This window comes from Spea bombifrons, chromosome 3, assembly GCF_027358695.1.
Source record: "Spea bombifrons isolate aSpeBom1 chromosome 3, aSpeBom1.2.pri, whole genome shotgun sequence".
In the NCBI taxonomy this organism is placed as follows: domain Eukaryota; kingdom Metazoa; phylum Chordata; class Amphibia; order Anura; family Pelobatidae; genus Spea; species Spea bombifrons.
In genome coordinates, this window is record NC_071089.1 from 108,958,442 (window position 1) to 108,982,754 (window position 24,313).

Below are 24,313 nucleotides of genomic sequence, written 5' to 3' on the forward strand. Positions count from 1 at the left end.
TAATGGACCATTTAACACAGAGGATGTCTCTTTATATATAGTCTACACCTTGATGTCTATGTAAGAAATCATTGGTCATCAATGTACTCTACCAGTAGGGATTTCTGTGACTACATAGAATAAGCTTTTAGGGCATTGGGGCTCTCTTCTTCAGATGAATTGCGGCCCCTGGACGTTCCTACTGTCTGTGAAAGTTCTCCCCACCAGAATTACTCCTGTGTCATGAAATCTGTTGACTTGTGTCATGTGACCCTTGGCAGAAAAAAAATGTAATCTGTTTGAAAACCAATTTTCTTTTCTCATACATTTCAACAAGCTAAGCTGCTTACTGTGTATTCCCATCTTGTTATTTAACCTCTAAAATCAGAGATCAGGCTAATGCCTGTTCAGTACACAGGTCACAGATTTGTTTTAAACCTTTTTGTCGTAAAATGTATACATAAGTTTGTTGAGATAATACTATCAAGGTATCATATATACTGAATATAAAACTTGAGGTTTATATTTGTTTACCTTTGTTACACAGTCACGTAAAACATTGTATTAAGGATATGTCATTTTCCTGTTGAATGTAGTATTTTTTCTGGAAACCTTGTGTATATAGGATTTTAAATTGCTTTTAGTTTTCCTTTTTAAAGTTTTTTGTTTATTTGTTTTCTTACTTTATACAAAATGCCAAGCTAAATAAAATAACAGCCTTTTGCTACGCCGAGGCCCAAGGGGTTGTACAGCAGAGTAGTAAGTAAAATCCTACTTCTATATTCATAAAGAGCTACTTCTGGGGTAATATGGAACTATCACCATGGAAACCTTGGAATGTTGATCAGAGTTCCTTTTATAAATATGACTCCTTTGTCCGCTGGTTGCTTACGTTATGTAATCGCTTAACTTGCCTACTTGGTTACTTCCCAGTGTAGGCTAACCGGAGCGCTCACTCTTCTGGGAGAATGGCTTTGTGAAGTGGCTAGCCCCAGACTTTAAAAAAGGGGAGTGGTTTGGGAATAGGAATTACATCATCATGGAGTGGGCGTGGTCAAACACTCTTTCCAGGGAAAGAGGAAAATGACCCGGAGACCCTGGATAAGAAAGTCTTCACCCAGAGATTCCGCGTCAAATGCTGGGAAAATATATTCATTTGTCTTTGTCATGAAAGTGTTATGTGAGGACCAGAAACCTTTCAGCCATTCTGGAACATTTTAAGGAAAAACCAATTAAACAGCACGCTACACGAGCATAAAAACATAATGTCCGGGAGTGCATGACCAGGTCACACTTATGTCATCAGGCGGCCACTGGCCTTAAAGTGCCAGGCCTGTCCCGTCATCGCCAGTCTGGCCCTGTTGTGCCCTCTGTATAACAGCTCGCATATATACTATTTATATACAACAGCTATGTTCAAATAAATTATGATCGTTTTTACCAAGGCAAACAATCTCAGCTTTTTATGAAAATATCTGTGAATATGAATTACCGTTTCTGCTACTTCATCTTCCTGTTTGTTTATTGGAGTGCTGTTAAAAATGATTAATTCAGTGTAGGTCAGAGCCTCGGCACAGTGGCTTTAATCACTAAACGCTGCTGTGTGCTGTATGTCTAGACATAATGAATCTTCATCGATCGGCCGGCTCTCTGTACCATTCCTAAGCAGACGTAGAAGGACGGGGAGGCCGATTCGTCATCTTCTTAACCGTTGTATTTTCTGATCACTTTAATGCTTGTGTCCATCGCGTTGATGGAGATTCCAAAGGTTCTAAACTTGCTATTTCTGAAAATAGGTCAGATGTCCGCAATCTAATTCAGAAATGTTAAGAGGTTGTAATTCAGGCTCTGTCGTAACGTAATGACATTTTGAGCCTGGACTTCTCTGCGTCAAATGCCAGAAATCACGGGTGAATCGCATTTAAGGGTAGCACAAAAATAGGATTTATTCAGCTTGTTTTCCATATAGTGTTAATTTTGCTTCATGAAGGTAATACTGTTCTTGCTGCAATCACCAATATTTCAAGGTTTTTAAGGAGCGTAATGATGGGGAAAAAGCATAAGACGTGTCCGTTAAATCGCGGTTTCACACTTTGTGTAAGTTATTGCTAATGCGTTTTCTAGTTGGCCATAGCCCACCTACATTCCACTTCTTTATGTATCCTTACTTTACTGCAATAAAATGTGTGATTTCTTTTCTGTGACTGTGTTTAATATTTTATTTCTTTTTCACTTATTTTAGTTATGTACCTTTTTCTTGAATTGCCTGTTTGGTGCCCATAAACAAATGTTGAGGAGACCCAGAGGTCTCTGGCGATGAGTCTTTGGAGATTCTATGTGTGTGTCTATATACAGTATTGACTGCTCAAGTCCTTAAGAAAAGTGAGACCGAAGTCCCATCTTTAAACCCCAATACACGGATCAGTTTGCAAGTTGTAAAATCCAGTGCATGTGAGATGGATTTTCGGGATCATCTTTTTAAGGAAGGAAAGGGAAGCATAGGATTTTATTGTAAAGTGTAAAAGGCATGGCTGTAAAAACTAGTTTGTTCAAGGATTGTTTTACTTGTATTTCAAGATTTGTGGTTTCTTTGTTGAAGTGTCCTCGTAGTTTGGCCTGTGTAGGGGAAACACAGAAAATGATAGGGCCATGAATATGATTTATCTATGATATTAGACTTCTTATTCGGGAGATTAGTATTGCTCTGTGCAGCTTAACGCGTTCTAAATGTAACCGTTTGGAGATTAACTAAGTTAATGAGCTTTGACTTTTTTAATCAATGTATATTTCTCTTGTGATGTGAATGATTGCACTAGCAGCATGGAGATATATGTGACCTGCAATTCACGTGATGCACCTTGTAGTCGGCTTCGAAAAAGTCCAAGGAAGGTGAATAGAATGTTGCAGTTTTGTTATGATGTCATGTTCAGACGACCAACACCTGTTATATCGCCCTATAAAAGTCCAAGTTTAGCACTACTAACTACATAAAGGAAGGAATCTGTTCTCCAAGGTGTTCCCATTGGGTTTTTAACTATACATTATTCAGGGTAAGCTCATCACCTCTGGCAGTAGGAGCTCAGTCTGTGGTGTTTTGTCCTTGGGGGTCAATGAACAGAAATGTTCTGCTTGCCTACAAACTCTTGGAGCACGGCTTCTTTGTTTCTCGGTGCGGCAGTCATGTTACTCGTAATGAAGCTGATGTGATTGAGGGTCCCGGATTTCATTGTTACCTGGGGTGTTCAAGATGGGCAATTCGCTATTACTGGGGTGAATATAAATAGGCTTGGTCTCTGGAATGAATACAGGACATAACATGATGTATCCTTTGTTTGCTTTTTATTTTTCATCTCTCCTGACTTTAGCTTGAATGTAAATGAAGCATAAATTTCACTGAAATCGCATGTATTGAGCTCTCTAATGTATATTCCTTTTCTTTACAGCTTCTATGACTGATTTCCCCTTCGTCTCTCACCTTAAGTCTTTTTGATACACGTTTTATTTTAGGTGAGTAACATTTTTATTTCCAGTATTCTGAAAATGTTCCATTGATATGCTTTTATGTACAGGAGTATGTGTTAAAGTTTTTTCTTCTTAAAATGTAAGAATGCCTTAATTTTTTTTTCTTTGATAAGAAAGGTCTTGCCAGAGAAATGCGCTCCGTTATTCCCTGTTCGTTCCTGTATACACTTTGAGATATGCGCTCCATTATTCCCTGTTCGTCAGAGAATCTGAACCTCTATAACGAATAATATTTTATATGGTATTAGGCAAGGTAAGGTCTACCCACTGAGTAAGAGTAAAACTGGAGCAACCCCTTTTATTTAGTATCTCGCATTAGAGACCTGGAAAAGCAAAAGTACAGAGGATTTTTTTACATAAGGCCGTGAAAAGGGTTCGTTGCAGTAAGAACAATAAACATGTGGAGTTCGCCATCTATGGACATTGTGCTACCAAATTTAGTTGATGCCTTTTAAATATGGGCTAAATTAGGTTTTTTTGTGGGGGGGGGCAAAGAAAAATATATAGGGATAAAATGTGTTATAGCTTGTTGATCCAGTGAGAAATCAGATGCCATTTTGGAGTTGAGAAGAAATTTTGTTTCCCCTTTTTGATGCACAGTTGTAAACTTGGTGGAGTTTTTATTATATAGAATATATTATATATATATATATATATTATATATATATATATATATATATATATATGTGTATATATATATATATGTGTTCCTGTTTCATGTTTTGAAAAATGCAGCATTAGGGACACTGCCGAACGCCCAAACCTTTACCACAAATAATCCCTCTTTCATAACTTTCTGTTGGCAGTTTTATTAAACTGACATGGCAATTTATTATCAATTCTAGAATTTAGTAAGTGTGGATTTTCTAGTGGGTAGAATCACTCCGATAAGATGTTTTAGTTTGCTGGGTATTAACGACTAAGCCGTCGACTGTTTGGTCCGGTCCCTGGTATAGAGAGATTCCCAGACAGCTTCTTCGCTCCTCCGGCGGCCAAGGAATTAATGTTTTCGCAGTAGTTTCAATCTGTTTCTGTAAAGGATGGAGATGTCAGAGCATGTCTGTGTGCAAGACTCCCTCCCTGGACACTCGATGACCTTTGTATGATAAAAATGCCAGATCAATTTTTGGGAAATCTAAAATAAGAGCGTTTTTAATATTTAATTTCATGCTTCAAGCCCCCTTTCTTGTGTCGTTCCCTGCCGGTAGCTGTACCGCTGTGTTTTACCTTACTATTCATCCTGCTTTCAATGCCAATCAACAATACGAAGAGCCTTGTGAAATTCCCATAGGAATGTAATGGGGTTAATGGGAACGTGCGGCTTCCTACTGGAGAAGTTACAGTAAAATAGCTTAACAATAAAATACTGCTTTAGTTATTTTATCATTCCCAACCTTTGAACTCCCCACCCATACGTTAATTTTTCATAACAATATCAAATAATCATTAACTTACGCATTATTTGCTTTCTAGATACCTGGTTTATTTTTATGCGCTCCCCTGGGTACCTGTAGATCATTGACCATTTCTGGTCTGTACGACAGGCTCCGTGCGGCACTCGGCGAATGTACGTGCCGTACAACCTTCCCTTGTGGTTTCATAATCAAAACTAGGTTTTCTGCCCTATCCCGTTACCAGTTAAAATTAAAGACGTTCCTATATAAAGGCTAAATGAGAAGTGCTTCACCCTTCCTTCCTATTCAGCCTTTTCCAAATCAAAGGTCTCCTTGTTACAGATACATAGTCCTGTACGGATTTCCCGTGCATGATGTCTGCGCCGTGGCTGCCGTATCAGGCTTAACCTTTATGATTGCTGCAACTCCGGTTTCTTCAAATCCAGTATCTCTATGCATTGTGTGTCTGCGTCTTAATGCTGTTCTAACGCTGCCATCTGTCTCATAGACCTGACCTTTTTCCAGATGTTCCTTCTCCATCTTAAGACGCCCTAATCCCCCTTCCCATGCACTGGGGATCTTGTGCTGTCTGAATGCTCCTGACTCGAGCCAATATATTATTCTGATTTAATTTTAAAAGAAAATATATCAATATCTATTGGTATATGCAGATTTTTTCATGCATTCCTAATTGGTTTTATTTTAGGGCTTTATTTGCTAAGCCATGAGTGTAGCTGTAGTGTGTTCCACTTTCTCTGACCAATAGGATCTAGTATCATGCCATTGCATAATATATCGCTAGTTTTTCCAGTTTGTCTGTGGATTATGCCGGGCCATATCGGCCCTTTTTCCAAGAGGTACTCAATGGAGGTTGTTACCTTTTTAAGTCGGCAAAAATAATTACCCCCGAGTCCCTCTCTTTTGTTGTTGACAGAACAGTGTCCTGATGTCCTGATATATGTGTGTGTGTGTGTGTGTATGTGTATATATATATATATATATATATATATATATATATATATATATATATATATATATATATATATATATAATATATATATCTCTCAAGTGCCTTATTTTACATTTATCAACGTTGAACTTTAGCTGCCACACTCTTGGCCGTTCCTCCAATTTACTTCACTTGTTGTGCAGCTTGTTCCACCAGTAATGTCTACCCCGCTGCAGACGTTCGTATCACCTGCAGAAAGACATGCCTTAAGCCCTTTTGTAATATCGCTGATAAAAATCACTAAGTAATATAGAAAGTCAGGTGACCGTTGTAATTTTTTTACCTCATAGTTTATATTTGTACATGCCGTAGAAGAGCGGTACGTGAAAGGCAGCCATATCTTCCTCCTTCGAAATAAAGTCCATCTGCCTAACCGTTTGATGTGACATCCATAAACACGTCGCTGAACGTGGGAGCGTGGAGACATGACCCAAAGACGGGCTTCAAGGAGCTCCTTGTCGTGATCAGAGCATTTTGGGAGGGCAGCGAGTGACAGAAATGTGTTTATCTTTAGTGTGCTTGGACAGGAAGTGTATTTTGGGTCTCGCGTTGTCCTTCCTGTATTTTCAGACATTCTTTTGACAGTGGAAAAAAGTTCATATTTCATGATCCTCTGACCTTTTTTTTTTTGCCACATGTTTGGCGTCCTTCCCAAGGGAGATAAAAGGCTTGTTTATTCTTTTTTAATAAGACATTCCCCAATGATGTGTTCTCACACTTCCAAAAGAAACACATTTTTCCCCATTATTTGGCAGCCTGCCAAGACAACTCTCATCACCCACAGCCATCAAATGAAGTGACGTAGTAGAACTTGGTCTACGGCTTGGTCCGGTTGATCCATTTTACGTTACCGAGTATTAAACTGTTTTTTTTTTTTTAAAAAAGCCATGTCTGTCAAAGTGCCGTACGAAAAGATTGTCTCTGTTTTCAGACCATGGAAGTCTCAAACAGCTGTCAATCACTTCGGAAGCTATTGTTTCCAATACGTTCCATACATCCTAAAATACATGTCTCTTTTCCCTGCGGATATGTCCCTTGTGTCTCGTTTCCTGTTAGAAGGTCTCTCTTCTGCTCTGACCGCAAGTCCATCTACTGAGGAAGCTCTAGTGCGGTTTGTGCGTCTGGCCCCCTGGATAAGCCGAGTTTGTTGACTGAACACTGAATACTTAAAGGAGTAATTCTGCTTATTAGGGAGATTTAAGCCAGCGCCAACACCCTTCTGTATTACGCTGGCTTCATGTATTGTTGAACCCATGGCGACGGCTGACCGTGGCGAGTTTCTTTTCCCGTAGCTTCACATACATCAAAAATTGGAATCTTAAGCATTATGGACGATAGAAATCGTGAGACTCCATTCTGGTGTAACATCTGCTCTGGATTTACTGAGCAAATGTAGGAGTGCTGTAGCATCTGATATACCCCTTTGCTGTAAATAAACCAACAGATACGAGGGTACAGGCAAATTAGGGGGAAAAAAGATTTTCCACTGGGAAATATAAAGATCTAAAAATGTTTTATTATTATTAATATTATCATATTGTTATGGTGATCGTTTCAGTGTCACAAAAGTGAGTACTTTAATAGGCATTCTTCAAAATGAATAACTGAAGAACTTAGCTTTAGGAAAAGCTGCAGCTCCAGAGCTGTCCATGGTCTGATATTTTCTGCTTATTAGAGGTCGCCTCTCAGGCCCCCTTTCCCCGTGCGACCATCGGCAAGCCAGTGCTGGAGCTGACTGTTGGCGTGTATACCAGGTGGTAGGAGATGTGTTCTGCCATACACATGCTGAATAGCAAGGGGCAAATAATATGTGCGTATTTTACAGGATCCCCCCATGCATTTGCAATGAAGACCACACAGACATTTAAAGTGACCGCTCTGTGTTTAAATGCATCCTGTGAAATTCAGGACTGTTGGCAGGTATGCAGCTGTCTGCTCATATTCTTCATTGTAGATGATAATGAGTTTTTCTTTTCTGAAATCAGGGATTTTGGAAGGAAGTGTCCTGCCAGCTCATCGTAGAGTTGGGTGACTAGCGCGGGGCTGGGTATCTCGGCTTTTGATTATTTCCTTGGGATGGATTTCAGCTGCAGAGCGCTTCGCCATGTAATGACACTTGGAAGGGCTGTGTAGGGTCGGCCAGTCCCCAGCTCTCTGTAGCTGCCAGTGTTTTCATTCCTTTTACACCAAATGTAAACACTTTTTATCTCCAACATAACTGGCAAAATAGAAGCTTATTATGTTCCTAATGGGTCTTCCCACGAAGCATCCTCCTTGCCAACCACCGCCTAAGGCAGAGATTCAATCCAATATATGTGTGTTGTGTGTGCACATATATAAAATATTTTTTAAGATAAACATTTTAATGACTTGGCACCGTTTATATAGGTTTACTAAGCATATATGCAGAATGTAATATATAGGGATCTGTTTTAAATCCGGAAATCATCCGCAGACTGTGGGACCCTGAGAATTTGCCCGTACACAGTGAAACAGATCGTTGTAAAAACTAGACTTGTCCATTTGTATTCGGGCAAACACGAAAACTGTTTTTGTTGCTCAGCCCGAATACCGAACATACGAACATGGTGGCGGCAAAACGTATACAAAGACGAAGACGCACAACACAAAGAATCTTTGTCTTCCACTTGTGCTTCATTGGTTGATGGCAGAGGAGGCCCCTGCTGGTGACCAATAGAGTTGCTTGTACGGACCTTTAAAATCCTGGCGCCAAAAGCTGCTGCGTACCGCGTTAACCCCTTCTACAAAAAACCAACACGAAGAATGCACACAAATATTCACCTGAAAACAGGAACGGGCGAATATTCGTGGAATACGAAGATTTTTTTCCCCACGGAGACGGACACAAAGAGTTGGCCGGCGCCCAAGCCCAGCAAAAACCCTAAGTCTCAGGGCAAACCCGCAAGTTCTCAAGAACGACTGTTGCTTATTCTAAGCAACGGGAATAGTATCAAACAATAAGCCGCTCGCATGCCTGTTATTTGTGTCTGTGGCAGTCCATACATGTAAGATTTGTTTCAATTTTGTAAAAACGTTAGTTTTAAACAATCCTCTGTATATTCTGTATGTTTTGTGTGTTTGTTGCATTTCTGTGCTGCATTATGTACATTGCACGCACAGAGCATTCCTACCAGCGCTGCCGGTGATCACTAAGCCTTAAAGAAGCTTTGCGCTGACAGTTAAAGGACATCTGGCATGAAAAGGATATGAAGATAACATGACCTACTGAACAGATTATATTCCCGTAAAAACCCTTATTGTACACGTTACACTGGTGTTTTGTGCTCTCAACAATCCTCTTTATTCATGTTAAAAGGGCAAGCAGCGGCCGTCCGGTGTTACATACGCAACACTGTAAAAATTCATGGAACTAATAATCCGCCCCACACTGTCCTGGGGAGGCTCCATATGCATAACTAAACTGGCGGACTAATCTCGGACGTTCTGTCATAAGCCTTGTTAATTGTAATTGTATCAGAAAGATTAGGTCCTCGATTCGATGAACTATCTAAACCTTTATTGGTGTTAACAGTGGTTTTAAATGCATTGTTTATGATCCAAATAGTGATTATGGATTATAGGCTGCTTTAAAACACGACACCCCACTTAACCCCCCCCTTCTCTTATACCATCACTTGTTTTAAGTTGTAACCTCTATCATGTTGATTAGTATTGCTTCAGACCTGATGAAGGGAGGATAACTCTCGAAAGCTTGTCTTTTAAAGTGGCAGCATATCTCGGGGGGGGGAGGACAGAGTGGCAGCATATCTCGGGGGGGGGGGGGACAGAGTGGGGGGGGGGGGGGGGACAGAGTATTGGACTATTATGTTAGTCCAATAAAAAAGGTATCACCGCATACTCTGCAATACTCTATTTTTTGACATCGTGTCTACTGGACTAATACGGCTTCACCCTTTTACATATATATATATATTTTAACCCATTACGCCTAAAGACCATTTGTTTTAACATGATGAATAGGCCATTTTTTTAAAAAGTTTGTTCTATAATTCAATTTTGCATCATTTTGACTAATATGATTTAAAAAAAAAAAACTAAAAAACTTTTGCTATTACTTTTTAAGCTATTGTGGGGAATGTATTGACCGTACGGTTGGGCAGCTTTCATTAAAGTTACTACCCACCTAATTGTATGGTGGTCTCGGTGGCCTGTACAGAAAGATGTATAGCAAAAGTTGGAAGCTGTCCATTGGGCCCCCTTAACAGTCTCCATAGTCCGGAGGTGGAGGTCTGTGTAAAGTTTGACGAATTATGGCACATACCGTATTGGCTCGGATATAGGCCGCCCCCGTATATAGGCCGCACCCTAAAAGTTTGGTGCTTTTTTAAAGAAAATTTTTTTTTCTTTAAAAAAGCACCAAAAAACATGCTGCCACTCTGTCCCCCCCCCCCCCGAGATATGCTGCCACTCTGTCCTCCCCCCCCCGAGATATGCTGCCACTCTGTCCCCCCCGAGATATGCTGCCACTCTGTCCTCCCCCTCCGAGATATGCTGCCACTCTGTCCTCTCCCCCTCCCCGAGATATGCTGCCACTCTGTCCTCAACCCCCTCGAGATACGCTGCCACTCTGTCCCCCCCCCCTCGAGATACGCTGCCACTCTGTCCTCCCCGCGACATGCTGCCACTCTGTCCTCCCCCCCCCCGACTTACCAGAGCAGACTCCCGGGTGTCTTACGGGGTCGGAGGGGGACATCTATGCACATCGTGTATACAACTCCCGGTGCCGGCACTCAGCGCGGAAGTGCCGGTACCGGAAGTTGTATACGCGTATTGCGTAGATGTCTTCCACCGGCCCTGCAAGACACCCGGGAGTCTGCCCTGGTAAGTCGGGGGGGTTAGAATGCATCGTGCGCACGTTCACCGGCAACGGCGCATCGCCGCTGCCGGTGAACGTCCGTGCGATGCGCTTAGACAACCTCCCGTGCCGGTACTCCCCCCGTGGAAAGTGCCGGCAGGAGAGGCTGTCTGAGCGTATCAGACAGTAGGATGCAGGTCCCCTGCACCGCTGCGGGGGATCTGTATCCTAACCCCGCTGCCTGCCCGGCGCCCGGGACTGCATGTCCCGGGCGTCGGGCGCTAGACCCCGAATATAGGCCGCATCCCCACTTTAAAGACTTAAAGTGGGGGAAAAAAGTGCGGCCTATATTCGGGCCAATACGGTATATACTGCTGCGTTTTACGCTACCTTTAGTGAATAACCCCTGCTGTGCTAACGGAACCTAGGAGGTCCACCGATCACACAGATCGAATGCCACGTGGATGCCTTCTCTGCTGGTTTTTCTTGACGATAAAGCCTTTTTCCTTTGTTTTTTTTATTATATGCTCCCAGAGAAGGTAGAGTAACTAGTCTTCTTAATGCCGTTTGAAGAGCGGCTGTCTGCTGAATTAAACACGCTTTTATAACTAAATGCATTATTCCTCGTACTGCTGAATACCCAGACCTTTCCCAGAAATAATTATTTCATTCTGGAAAATGTGGCCTCATTCATACTCTTTACTAGGAACGCTTCTGTGACACAAAAGCAGGCGCTGAAGACGCTTTTTAAATATTTCTCTGTTCTTATGATTAAAACTCTAGCGGAACGAATACCATGGCACTGGTGCAATTACTGCTTTCCCTAAAAGCACCGTCTTCGGCTCTTTTCTTGCACTAAAACTCTTTTTGCGGGACGTAGAGAATATGGGCCTGTTGGGGAGATCCTCTGAAGTCTGCCACTTCTGTTGGGAGGCTGTTCCGCTTATCTACCATTCCGTTTCACATGATCTTGTCCTAACATTTTTTTCGTCTTTCTGCCGGGAGAGGTCTACCCGCTCTGCGTGTGCATCTACACTCCAAGGCACTCTCGGAGCTTTTAGGTTTGTGTGCCTGCCCTGAGTGCGGCAATATTATATAGTCTTATATTTAGGGAACATTATTACATGTTACAATTTTGTTTATGCTTTTTTTTTTTTTAACATTTAAATGGGATGGAACACCCATCACCCACGTCACGGGGGTCACAGTTGCCAGTCTCCCAGTGATGGGGCAGTTTTCTTGGAATACTAAGTGTTTTGAGGAAGTCAGTAGAATTTACCGGTAACGGAACTCTGTTACTCCAAGATATAGTGGAGTTATTCACAGATCAGACGAGCTATTTTTGTTCCATAGAATACATTCTCCATTTGTGTGCATTCTGCATAAATTACTGTTTTTTACACATTTCTGATTAGCGTTCCAGTAACTGTGGCTGCATTAACAGAGTAACCGTTTTCTCTGCCAGGCTTAATTTGCGCTGCTAATTTACTCAGCTGGGTGCAGGCAATGCCTTCCTGAGACACAATGAAGCTTATCCAGTAATTACAGTGTGGTGAGGAACAGCGCTACTGATGGTTTTTAAATGTATCGGCGTATTGTAGCTTCGAGCAGGGGGCTAGCCGAGAGTCATGTGAGTGGTAGTTCGGTAGCCTGTGCAACAATGAGCAGTTTTCCACTTCCGCTATTATCCTCGGCCAGTCCTCCTGTTGGGTAGGTAGTCTTTAAACCATCAGAACTGCAGCCTGCGAATGTACAACTATCGGGGTAGATTTACTAAATGGTTTAATGTTTCTGCAATTGTGCCCTTGTGGGGACTTGTACATCACTTACCCATGAAGCTGATATCTCTGCTGCATTTATAGATTAGGGGGTCACAGTGCGTTTCACCCTTGTGGTTGAGTTCAGCAAAGAACCCAGTGGACCCCATCCATAGTGGTTCGTTGGCATGGTGGCCTGTGTGACATTTAGATCCAAAGCATTGTGTTTCCCCTAGAAACTGTAAACTTTCTATTGACAAGGGTAGAAGAATAGTAATACCATTTCAATTACTTGCCTATTTATTGGCTCAAAAAATCAAAGGCCATGTAGCCCCCCTACCTCCTTGAGTGTGCCCATTCTCTACAACCATTCCATTCTATGAGTGGATTTGGCCGCACCTGGGTGGGCATTTGTTGTTTACATTCCGCAATATTTGATTTTGGTCTCCTTACTTTTTCCGCCACCCCCTGACCTCGGCCTATTGATCGTTTATGCTTTGGGACTGTGCTTTGGCATGCCTCTCTACATATTAAATAGGGTGTGGTTAGGGGTGTGGCTGTGGGCGGAGCCAAGACTTTTATGTGTCTTTGTGACCGCTAGATATTCATGTAACCAAGTAAGCCATTTGGAAGAAGAAAATATTTTGCTTACACAATTTAATTTATCAACACGTTTCTAGCTGTTTCTATACACCAAACGACTCTGTCTCTAGTAAAAATAAAAGGGGGTCCTTGTGAGTTATGCTTTGGCAGTGTCCTTGGGTCATTGCTGGTCACTATTATTGGCTGGAGATCTTCACTGAGGAAGACTTTGTCTGAGATACCCAGCATCTCCTCATCAGACCACTTTTTTTTTTTGTTAGCCTTTCAGAGTATTTCACCGCAAAACATACTGCAGTGCTACTTGGCCCTTGGTTGCCAGTGGCAAAGAGGGACCACAGCTAGGGTCAAACATTGCCACTAGTGGAAAATTCATTAGGAGTTTGTGTGCTGCTTGATATAACTATTTCACTGCGACAAAGGGCACAACCCCTCCCCCAAGTTTCTTTAAATGTTTAGACCAATTCTGGACCCAGCAGAACCATATGTATGTCTAACAGCAGCATTGAACATAATTGGGCCCGGGGCTCCCCCAGCCACCAGCACAGATTTTTTCCATAACCGCCATATTCTGTAGGCATCGTATTCTGGCGCTAGTAGGTGAGGCTGGAGATGTCTAAGCTGGAGGTTCCCATAGACCTATGGTGGCTCTCTAACAGCTGCCCCTTTTGCCCCACATTAAAGGCAGCCCTGGATGGATATCCTTCAGCTGCTGGATCGCCTCGTGTCGTTTGGTGTCAGTGTGATGGGAAATATGTGCACTTGGAAAAGAAAATCTCCAAATTAAACTTAATTTTGGTATCGGCTGTTAAGAGGAAAATGAACCTATATCTAAATGTATCCGAGGAGCTTCCGTGCGTCTCCTTAATGTATTTGCATATGCACAGCTGCTACCTTCTAATTAATTAATGGCCACAGAGGGTCCGATATCCTGCCTGCGTGTTCCTGCTTTATTGGCGAGCAGCTGGCTATCTCTGCGTTAAGCAGCGCTTTGTATCCCCAGAACAGGATGTTACATTTCAATGCAGTTCGGCCATTAGGAAATTAAAGCGCAGGAGTTTTTCTGTTTGTCGCTGAGATTTTACTCCCCCCTAGCATCTCTACAAACAAAACGCAGAGAAAAAGCTACTAATTTAATTTGCCCTTGTTCTGGAATTAGTTGGCGCTGCCAGGCTCGTATAACAATCATTTGTAACTGTCAGGCGTAATATTTTCAGTGTCAAACCATGCATGGGTACCAGAACAGCCCACAAACTGCTGGATCTGTATATATACGGTATATACCGTGTGTATAATATACCATGTGTAAAAAAATTATAATAAATATATATTATAAACACGTAAGCTTTTCATATGGCTCCATTTCTACAATTACTGAAATTACATACTCACTGGCCACTTCATCAGGTATACCTGTTCAATTGCTTGTTAACACAAATAGCTAATCAGCCAATCACATGGCAGCAGCTCTATGCATTTAGGCATGTGGACGTGGTCAAGACAACTTGCTGAAGTTCAAACCGGCAGTTGTGTGACAAATGCCTTGTTGATGTCAGAGGAGAATGATGATTCTCGATTCCAGCTGTGACATTCAGATGGCAGGGTCAGACTTTGGAGTAAGCAAGATGAAAGCATGGTTCCATTCTGCCTTGTATGAACGGTTCAGGCTGGTGGTGGTGTAATGGTGTGGGGACATTTTATTGGCACACTTTGGGCCCCTTAGTACCAATTGAGCGTTGTTTAAACCCGACAGCCTTCCTGAGTATTGTTGCTGACCATGTAAATCCCTTTATGACCACAGTGTTCCTATCTTCTGATGGCTACTTCCAGCAGGATAATGCACCATGTCACAAACCATCATCTCAAACTGGGTTCTTGAACATGACTATGAGTTCACTGAACTCCAATGGCCTCCACAGTCACCAGATCTCAATCCAATAGAGCACGCGTGTGTATGTATGTATGCATGTATGTATGTATATATATATATATATATTTAACAAAAGTTCACAATGTCTGCACTCAGATTAATAATTAACATAAATTTCAATACCCCGAGTGCTATGCACACTACTAAAAGATACACAGTCCATAAAAAGTGTAGGGAGCCCTCACATGACTTTTTCAAACTTCAAAAATCAATTTATTCCAGGGTACAGAAAAACAATCGGTGTTTAGGGTCACAGCGCAACCCGTTATCAAGATATATATATGCACAGTATAAATCCTTTCATGTTTCTATTCCGTGTGTATATGTAAATATATACTGTATATAACCAATAATGTGTGTAATGCATGTGTGCACTAATAATGCCATGCTGGTGCTCCTGTGATGTTTATCGCAGGATAAAATTTCGAAAGAGCACTGGCAAAATAAAGTCATTTGTTCAGCTGTACCTTAAAATATGTAGCAGCCGGCAGTGTGCGGTGTATCTCACTTGTTATTCTCTATAGTCATAGTTCTCGTCTGCCGGTGTTATAAAGGTATAAGCTACAAAGTTTAGGTGGGAATCCATATGTTTACTAGTAATTTGGTTAGCAGAGTCTGTCGATCGAATTGTCTGCTCAGGAGAACATCCCTCCTATCATTAGTATTAACGGGCTAATCACTTACAGACCTGCTGGTTGTATGCAGAGATTAAGAGGTAAAATCTCTGGATCTATATGATTGATCAAACCGCTCTGTGTTAAGTTTAAAATAGCATCATAAAATGCATGGATATATGGCGTGTGTGACGGTTTTACTAAACTCTTTTGGGGAGGTCTGTCTCTGAATCGTTGATGCTGCCGTCTCTCTTCTTGGCATGGCTAGAGCTCTGTTTCCCAGTATCTTCAGCTCTTTTGAAAGAGAAGGTGATCTCTTCCCCGTAAGAGAACTTGTTTAAATGTGTTTTATTGGCGTTCTACCAAACTTAGATTACTTGTAGGTATTAAGGGAACGCGTTTCTTTTTTTAGTTTTCGTACAAGTTCTTATCTGTGATGTGTCCTTCGCTGTGTTTACACGGCTTGTGGTTACGCGGATTGTGATAAAGAAGCCTGCCATGCCTTGTTTTAGTTGCTTTATAGGTTTACTTTATACAATAGCGGGTAATGCCGTACTGATCCCAGAGGAAATACTCAAAGGAACTTTGTCATACTTTTTTAAAATAGTGAAATAAAATATACACTAACATAAGCTTTCAAACTTTACGCTCGGTGAAGGCACCTTTGAGACCTTATGTAACCTCTTATTTCACTGGCAATTATCCCAGTGAAATGTATCGGACTTCTTAGACCGTAGGCCTGCGGGACCATCTCCTTCCGGTAGTGCTCTTTGGCTATTCAAATAGTAGCTGTATGTCATGGCTCTTTTATGCCTATGGATCGGTACCCTCGTTGCACATTTCCCAGTAAGACACTGTTTTACTATCCTCAATGACCACATGATGCCCATATATAACAGGGGAGTCCAGTGCAAGGTTTGAAGAGTGGCGCTATCACCATAGCAACCAATTGAAGGTTCCTGCTAAATGGCCATTGATTTCAAATAGAGGTAAACGCACTGCTGAGCTTGCTTGGGAAGCAAACATAAGAAGCAGATGGGGAAGAGGAAATTTATACAAAACCCTAGTTTTCTATATCCATTAAAAAAAACATGCATCAACTTGAATGCAAAATAACAACTTTGTGGGAACAATTTGGGGAAGGCCCTTTTCTATTCCAGCATGAACCCCATTGAACACCTTTTGGGATGAACTGGAACAGAGATTCACAAAAGCCTTCCCGGAAGAGTGGAAGCTGTTCTAGCTGCAAAGAGGGACCAACTCCTTATTAATGTCTATGTGTTTAGAAAGTAGTGTCATAGGAGACCATTGGTGTAACGGTCAGGTGTCCCAATACTTTTGTCCATATAGTGTAGTTGCTGCAGCCATCAAAGCTCAGTAACTGGATAAGACCACAGTTGGTCCATCGGCCACAAATTGAAAAACAAAACTCCACTGTGTTCTACACCAAATAAGAAGCTGGAAGGAACTAATTTAATATGATTGATGGGTTTTTCAACCTTTCACAAAATGCAGTTTACACCTAGTATGACTCATTTGTAATTTCTGGAGGTGTAAAATGCAGTTGGCATTCTGTGTCTCGAACTTTAATTCACCTTTTCCAGCTTCCCAACCAGTCAGGATAAAGGATACTTAATTTCACCCGCTAAGTAGCTTACCATGTTTGTGCTTAACCATTGTTTTGCTCTATTTCACTTATCCTTTAGAAGTGGGGTCACCAAAATGGGAAGACGCTAGAACCTGTCTTACCATCTGTATTGAATGAAAAGCCTCCTCCGCAGCGTGTGTCACAACAGAACCTGCCAACATTCTGTCATCTTGTAATTGTTCTTGGCCATGAAGTGTATTGCTTAAAGAAAATGTAATTTTAGCATAGGATCTTTACTAACTAACATAGCCAACCACGTATGGTCCTGTCAAAACATGGGGGTCTTACCATAGCGCTCACGTTGGCCCCTTAATGATGTGAACTACGTCTACAGTTTTAGATGTAAGAATGGTTTGCTTTTCCTAGTCCCGAAGGAGCTATATTTGGCTCTGATTCAGAGTTAAAATGTTTTATTAACTTCTGTCGGGGAGTTATATAATGGCTTTACTAAAAAATTTCTTCATTGTGTCCTGGGATGGTTTGCCCCAATATATATATGACATTGGGATGGTTTGCCCCAATATATATATATATATATATGACATTGTGATGGTTTGCCCCAATATATATATATATATATATATATATATATATATATATATATATATATATATATATATATATATATACATATATATATATATATATATATACGCCATTGGGATGGTTTGCCCCAATGTATACGCCATTGGGATGGTTTGCCCCAATGTATACGCCATTGGGATGGTTTGCCCCAATACATACGCCATTGGGAAAGTTTGCCCCAATATATATGACATTGGGATGGTTTGCCCCAATATAAATATGACATTGGGATGGTTTGCCCCAATATATACGACAGTCTCCTTTTTAGTGGGCGAGTAGGAATGGTGCATGGCCATGCCCGTTCGCCCGGCTGGTTTCACAGATTTCTTATGTATGCCCCCTGGCTTGTGGCTAGCCCCGATGCTTTCTGATATAAGATATGGTATAAACAGTCAAAATGAACCCATTAATGTTTTGTATTCTATGAAAATGGTCCTAGCAAGAAAAGCACCATTTATCAAGTATATGAAAGGGGCTGTTCTGCTCGCTCTGAATTTAGCACTTTTGTAACTAAATTCAGAGTTAGAAACATTGTCCCTCGTTCAGATGTAAAAAAAAATACTTTATAAGTACGGTGTATCGGGCTCGCTGTGGATAGCCTCCAATCCTAACCACATCTTTCGATGGCAATATAAGCCGTCAAAAATGTTTATTGTACATGGATTTATTAATATTGTCTTACTCTGAAAATGCTGGTTTTACAGATGTACAATTGTATATTTTTTTTGTTTTCCAGCTGTCCTATATAAGTAAAAAGAATACATTATGGGAAAACAGAACAGTAAGTTGCGACCCGAAATACTTCAGGATCTCCGGGAAAACACAGAGTTCACGGATCACGAGCTGCAAGAGTGGTACAAAGGCTTCTTGAAGGATTGCCCGACCGGTCATCTAACGGTGGAAGAGTTTAAGAAAATCTATGCAAATTTCTTCCCGTATGGCGACGCCTCCAAGTTTGCCGAGCACGTATTTCGTACGTTCGACACAAATGGCGATGGGACGATTGACTTTCGGGAGTTTATAATTGCACTAAGTGTCACCTCGCGGGGTAAGCTGGAACAGAAGCTGAAGTGGGCGTTTAGCATGTATGATCTAGACGGGAACGGCTATATAAGTCGTGGAGAGATGCTAGAAATTGTGCAGGTAAGACAATGCTTTTCATTTCCTGCTTTCTGCGTCAGATAATCAAACATTTGAACTTTAGCGCAAGCACTACACACAGTCTAGAACCTTGTATATCCTTTGCTTGACTTTAAGTGATTTAATGAGTCTCAACCAAGCAGGAATATCACAAAAATCTAGTTTTTTTGTGGCACTTTTTTGTTTGAGTTATTTCTATTTATGCAAATGAGTAAGGCGTTTAGAAGAATAGTATATTTGATTTCCGTAATTACACTTTGAGTTTCTATAAGCATGTTATTGTGACTGTCAGGTCTGTGGAACCCTGTGATACACTCACAGCCAGCAAACATTCTGAACTACTAGAAAAGCAGCACATCAGGGGAGGAAAAAGGGACGAGAGGTTAGGGTCCAAAAGGGACTGCGGTTGGGCTTGTTAGCTAGCTTCTCTTGCATAGTTAATTCATTGAGATGACATTCACCAAATGTCCTCAATTATCCATCATGCAGGGCTGGACTCACAATGTTTAGTTAACCTGATGTCATCTCTTTAGATTTAACCCACTTTAAGGAAACACATACAGCTCTTTCCCTGCCTGTTTAAAGTAAATGTCACGCAGGCTATTTTAATACAGAGAACTATAGAAAGTTTGCATGACTCCGGAATCTGGCAGGAAGGCTGGCGCTTTCACACGTATGATCTACAGACCTGCTGGGCTGGTGGAGGACTCCTGGAAATATCGTGCCAGAACATAGATTTTCATGGAAAGCAATAACTGTGGGGTCTGGTATTCCTCTCGCAGCTCCGCAACCCAAGAGACATCCCTGCACAGAAACTATTTTTACAAGCAGTTTTATTGTAACTATTTTTGTATGAGCCCCATAAAGGTGTTAATAATACATTTCCGAGTACTGAACACTAAATGCTTTCATTCTGTGCTTTGATTTTATTCCCATTTACTGATTCCAGGCTCTGCGACATGAAAATATAATTTTCTGCGATATGAAAATATAATTGTGCTACATGAGTAACGTAATATTGCCCAAATAATGTTTGAGGCTTTACAACACGTAGAAAATGGGCTGAAATGGTTTTTGATTTTGTTCTGTTTCTGTATTGAGGGCTCCTAGTGTGTTGCTTGCCTTGGCCCCCGGCAAGATAATATACCAAAAATTACATTTTCTCTGCCAATCTATGAAAATAGAGTGTAAACATTGTAAGGGTAACATAAGGGTTAAAATGTGATGGGCGCATAGCTTTTATACTGCTAAGCATTGCTTTCCCCAATGTGCGGGGGACAAAGTGAAACACTGCCACCTAGCGGCATGTGCTGGTATATCCTGCGTATTTTATATATTTAAACAAGTGTGTGTATGTATGTATGTGTATATATATGTATATATGTGTGTGTATGTATGTGTGTATGTATATATATATATATATATATATATATATATAATATATATATATATATATATAATATATTAGAAGTATTATTAAACACTCATCTACAGACACCAGACAAGCCAGAAATATATATATATATATATATATAATATACTATAATATACTAATAATAATCCAGGATTGTATGACCATTGTTCCTGAAACCTATATATATATATATATATATAATATGTATATGTGTGTGTGTATGTATGTATGTATGTATGTGTAGGTTTCAGGAACAATGGTCATACAGTCCTGGATTATTATTAGTACATAGATAGAGTACACACACTTTACTTTGTGTGATCTTTTGATAAGTTATCTGTTTGAGGACCTTAGACCTTTCTATTGTTCCACTTTCTAAACCTGTAAGTTGTTGAACAGGTAAGGGCAATTCTTACCAAGAATTTGTTCTGTTTTCTTTTTCTAGCCATGTGTATGCGTTTTAGCTCTATCATCATAACCCGGTGTGCCAGACAATGTATTGTACATTTTAACAAACAAATTGTTCTTTTTATGGTTTTCCTAAGGCAATCTACAAGATGGTATCATCTGTGATGAAAATGCCAGAAGATGAATCTACTCCAGAAAAAAGAACAGACAAAATATTCAAGCAGATGGACACAAATAATGATGGTAATGTTATATGACTTTAATTAGACTTCACAAATACATTCACAGCTGTCAACAGCCTTAATTGAGTCAGGGGAGTCCCAACACATTGTCCCAACCACTATCCTGGTTTCTAGGACCAATGGCTACTCCATGAATTGTGATGTTCATGTAATCTGGGTGGAAAAGTACAGGTTTCTGCAAAAATGTAATTTATCAAAGAATGATTGCCAGATGGCACACTTAAGGCGTCATAGATAAACATAGATGACTTTCCCACCAAGCACATTTCAAAGTTCTCAGACAGCCCAGAGTTAACCGGAAAGGAGCTTGTGTTACTCCGTCAACAGTGTGCACAGAGCTGTACATTTAGGACTGATTAAGATCCGAGTCAGGAAAAATGGGCAGACTAAATTGGCCGACTGGTTCTTATCCCCTACCAGGTTGTATCAACTTTTATGTTACTAGTCATTGGCTTTTAAACTGGCAAGTCTCTTCGTCAACTTTAGAGTTATCAGACGCGTTAGCGGTAATTTCTGTGGAGTCTGAATTTGTCGAGCTGGAGAATGTTCTAGATTCTGTTGCCAACTTGACTCGTCTGATTTCTCGGTCAGTAGACTCATCGCTGTGCTTTTCTGGGCAGCTTGCTTCATGTTGGCAGTCAAATAGACTAGAAGTATGGTAAAGACGACAGTGGAGTTCACTTTATTAGACAAACTGCCCAATTTTGGCCCAGCTCGGCTGATATGGCATGAACTTTTCAATTCACTCTTGACCCAGCTCTAACCTCTGTGACTATAACCTGAAGCCTGCCAAAAAAGCAGGACGCGTACAGAGTATGGACCCCTCGCACACTATTCTGCAGCATTTTATATTACAAACCGCTCCGTTATTCAACACCGAAGTCACCGTATCACAGAAATGTCCTCTTACAGTAAATGGCTCTCCAAACGCTTCCTTTGAAGGCACCTGGCTTTAGAGCCAATTTTGCTATAACCTTTTGTACACATCTAGCTTCATGCCCGTGTTACGTGTTTAGTATCCTTTTCATCAGGGTGGAACGTGTGACCTGCATTCATACGACTCAAAAAAACACATCGAATGGAGGTGAAAATATACTACCCGCTATCTGCGTATGTACATGAAGTCATACCCTTACGATTCGGCCGTCGTTCATTCATCTTTTGAAGATTGCCTTTGAAAGGAACCTTCTACAAAGGGAACTAGTTAGTCGAGTTCTGCAGGCCGCGGGTCGGGAGAGCCGGGAACCAATGTTATGGTTATTTACTTGGAAAAATAGCTTTATAATTATAAACCACTACAGGAGAGCATTTTTCCTGCAATTATATTTTTTGTGCCATTTATTGGATCTCCATAAGCATGTTGCCATAGAAATGGGCTATTATTGTGAGATAATGACATGCCATGTACGGGGCTGAGGCTTTGCAGCTCTTAACGTAATACATTTTGAAGAAGGGGAGAAAAAAACTCTATTGGAGTCTGGCAGTTGTAGAAATCCTATTTGCTTCTGTTTCTAATTAGCAGACCTAGGTTTTAATTCTATAAATTTAAATTGAAACTAAGATTTTAAAAAAGTTAATTCCTCCAAGGTTCTTAATCTAAAATATTTTTTTTTTAAATGTTTCCTCTTTTTCTGTGTTTTTTATTTTATTTTGCTTTTAATTTGGTTTATTTCATTGCTTATCCATATAATATATTATTTTTATGCATGCCTACTCCAAGCTGAAGTATCTATATTTTTTCATACCAAGTGTGAAAGCACCAATTTCCTTGGCCAACCTTTGCTTCTGAAAATAAAGCGTATCTTGGTATATATTTATATATTTTATATGTGTATATATATATATATATATATATATATATATATATATATATATTATTGTTTCCTGGAAATCTCAGTGTTACATAAAAAATTGGTTTTATCAGAGACGGCAAAGATATTTTAAAGTTTAAGGTCAGGAGCACCCTTTGGTGGTTATGGTGATGTCCATGTCTGATCCCGTCAGGATTGGTCGTTTTGGATAAAGTGATCTCGGAAGCTCAGCTCGTCTCTTTGGTTTTTCCGCAGGTAAACTTTCCCTCGAAGAATTTATAAAAGGTGCCAAGAGTGATCCTTCAATTGTCCGGTTGTTACAATGTGACCCGAGCAGCACGAGCCAGTTCTAATGAATTTCATCCTCCGTACGGACTGTCGCTACCGGACACTGGCTTGTCCTTCAAGCTTCTCTTGCAAGTGGATGCCTTCTCAGTCATTCCTCTACTGTTAGTGGATAACAAGCCCCTGCCGGATTGTTTTTCTATGTATTAGAGATAAAACAGCCCAGCGCCTGTTTTATATTACCAGTATACGTCATTCCTCACTCATCCCGTGTATAGGCATGTTTACGTGCAAAGAGATCACCTCCGCTGAAGAATGATGGCTTCCCTGGATTAAATACATGGAATAATCTGGTTCTGTCATGATAATATATACTGCATTGAGCATATAATTAGCTGTTTCACAATGAATCTAAAAAATAAAAATAAAAAAAGGCCAAAAGACGTGGACTTAAAATTGAAAGCACAAGAGTTTGGTTGTCTTCTTCTTTTAAGCTTGAAATTTCTTATTAGGTATTTTATTACAAATAAATGTGCATGTATGTGTATAATTTTCTGTGTAAAATATATATAAATATTTATATATATATAATCACACACAGAGAATTATACGTGAAATGCAAATATATATGATTGCAGATTTATGTATGTATAATGACATTTATTTATGACGTGGATAATGTGATCCTTTTGTCCTGTTAACCCCTTTGATGATAGGCAAGTGATTATCATTAAAGGGCATAACATAGTTAGCATATGACGCATTATTCCCCTGTTCCTGTGATTCTACGGATGATCTTGATTCGGACATTTGTTACTGTGATACATATATATATCTATATCTGCATTTAGCATGACTGGCATTTTGTGGATGTTTCACTCTGTTTAATTATTGAATGCAAAACGTTTGTTGAAAGGTCGGTTTTATGTTATTTGTTGGAGAGCTTATTGTGTTTTTAAAAAAAGAAAAAAAGTTCATTAGATATTTCTCGGCAGAGAATCCTTTTAATTCCATTATGCTTAACCAGCGATTCCCTATAAATAAACTTGACTGGAACAGCTTTTCCTGTTTACGATGTTTGCTTTGACTCACAATTAAATAAAAGGAATCACGGTATAAATTAAAGGAAAATATTTTG

General features: G+C 40.4%; 1 protein-coding gene across 1 annotated transcript in view; it reads left to right on the top strand.

The window, feature by feature from the left end:
- The window catches only part of HPCAL1 (hippocalcin like 1), a 48,297-nt gene extending 24,712 nt beyond the window's left edge, over positions 1–23,585 (top strand). Inside the window, exons 2-5 of the mRNA XM_053460812.1 lie at positions 3,423–3,486; positions 18,612–19,018; positions 20,975–21,080; positions 23,146–23,585. Coding sequence (XP_053316787.1) covers positions 18,641–19,018; positions 20,975–21,080; positions 23,146–23,243 — 582 coding nt within the window. The 5' untranslated portion in view covers positions 3,423–3,486; positions 18,612–18,640 and the 3' untranslated portion in view covers positions 23,244–23,585. The remainder of the gene's footprint in view (positions 1–3,422; positions 3,487–18,611; positions 19,019–20,974; positions 21,081–23,145) is intronic.
- The last annotated feature ends 728 nt before the right edge of the window (positions 23,586–24,313 follow it).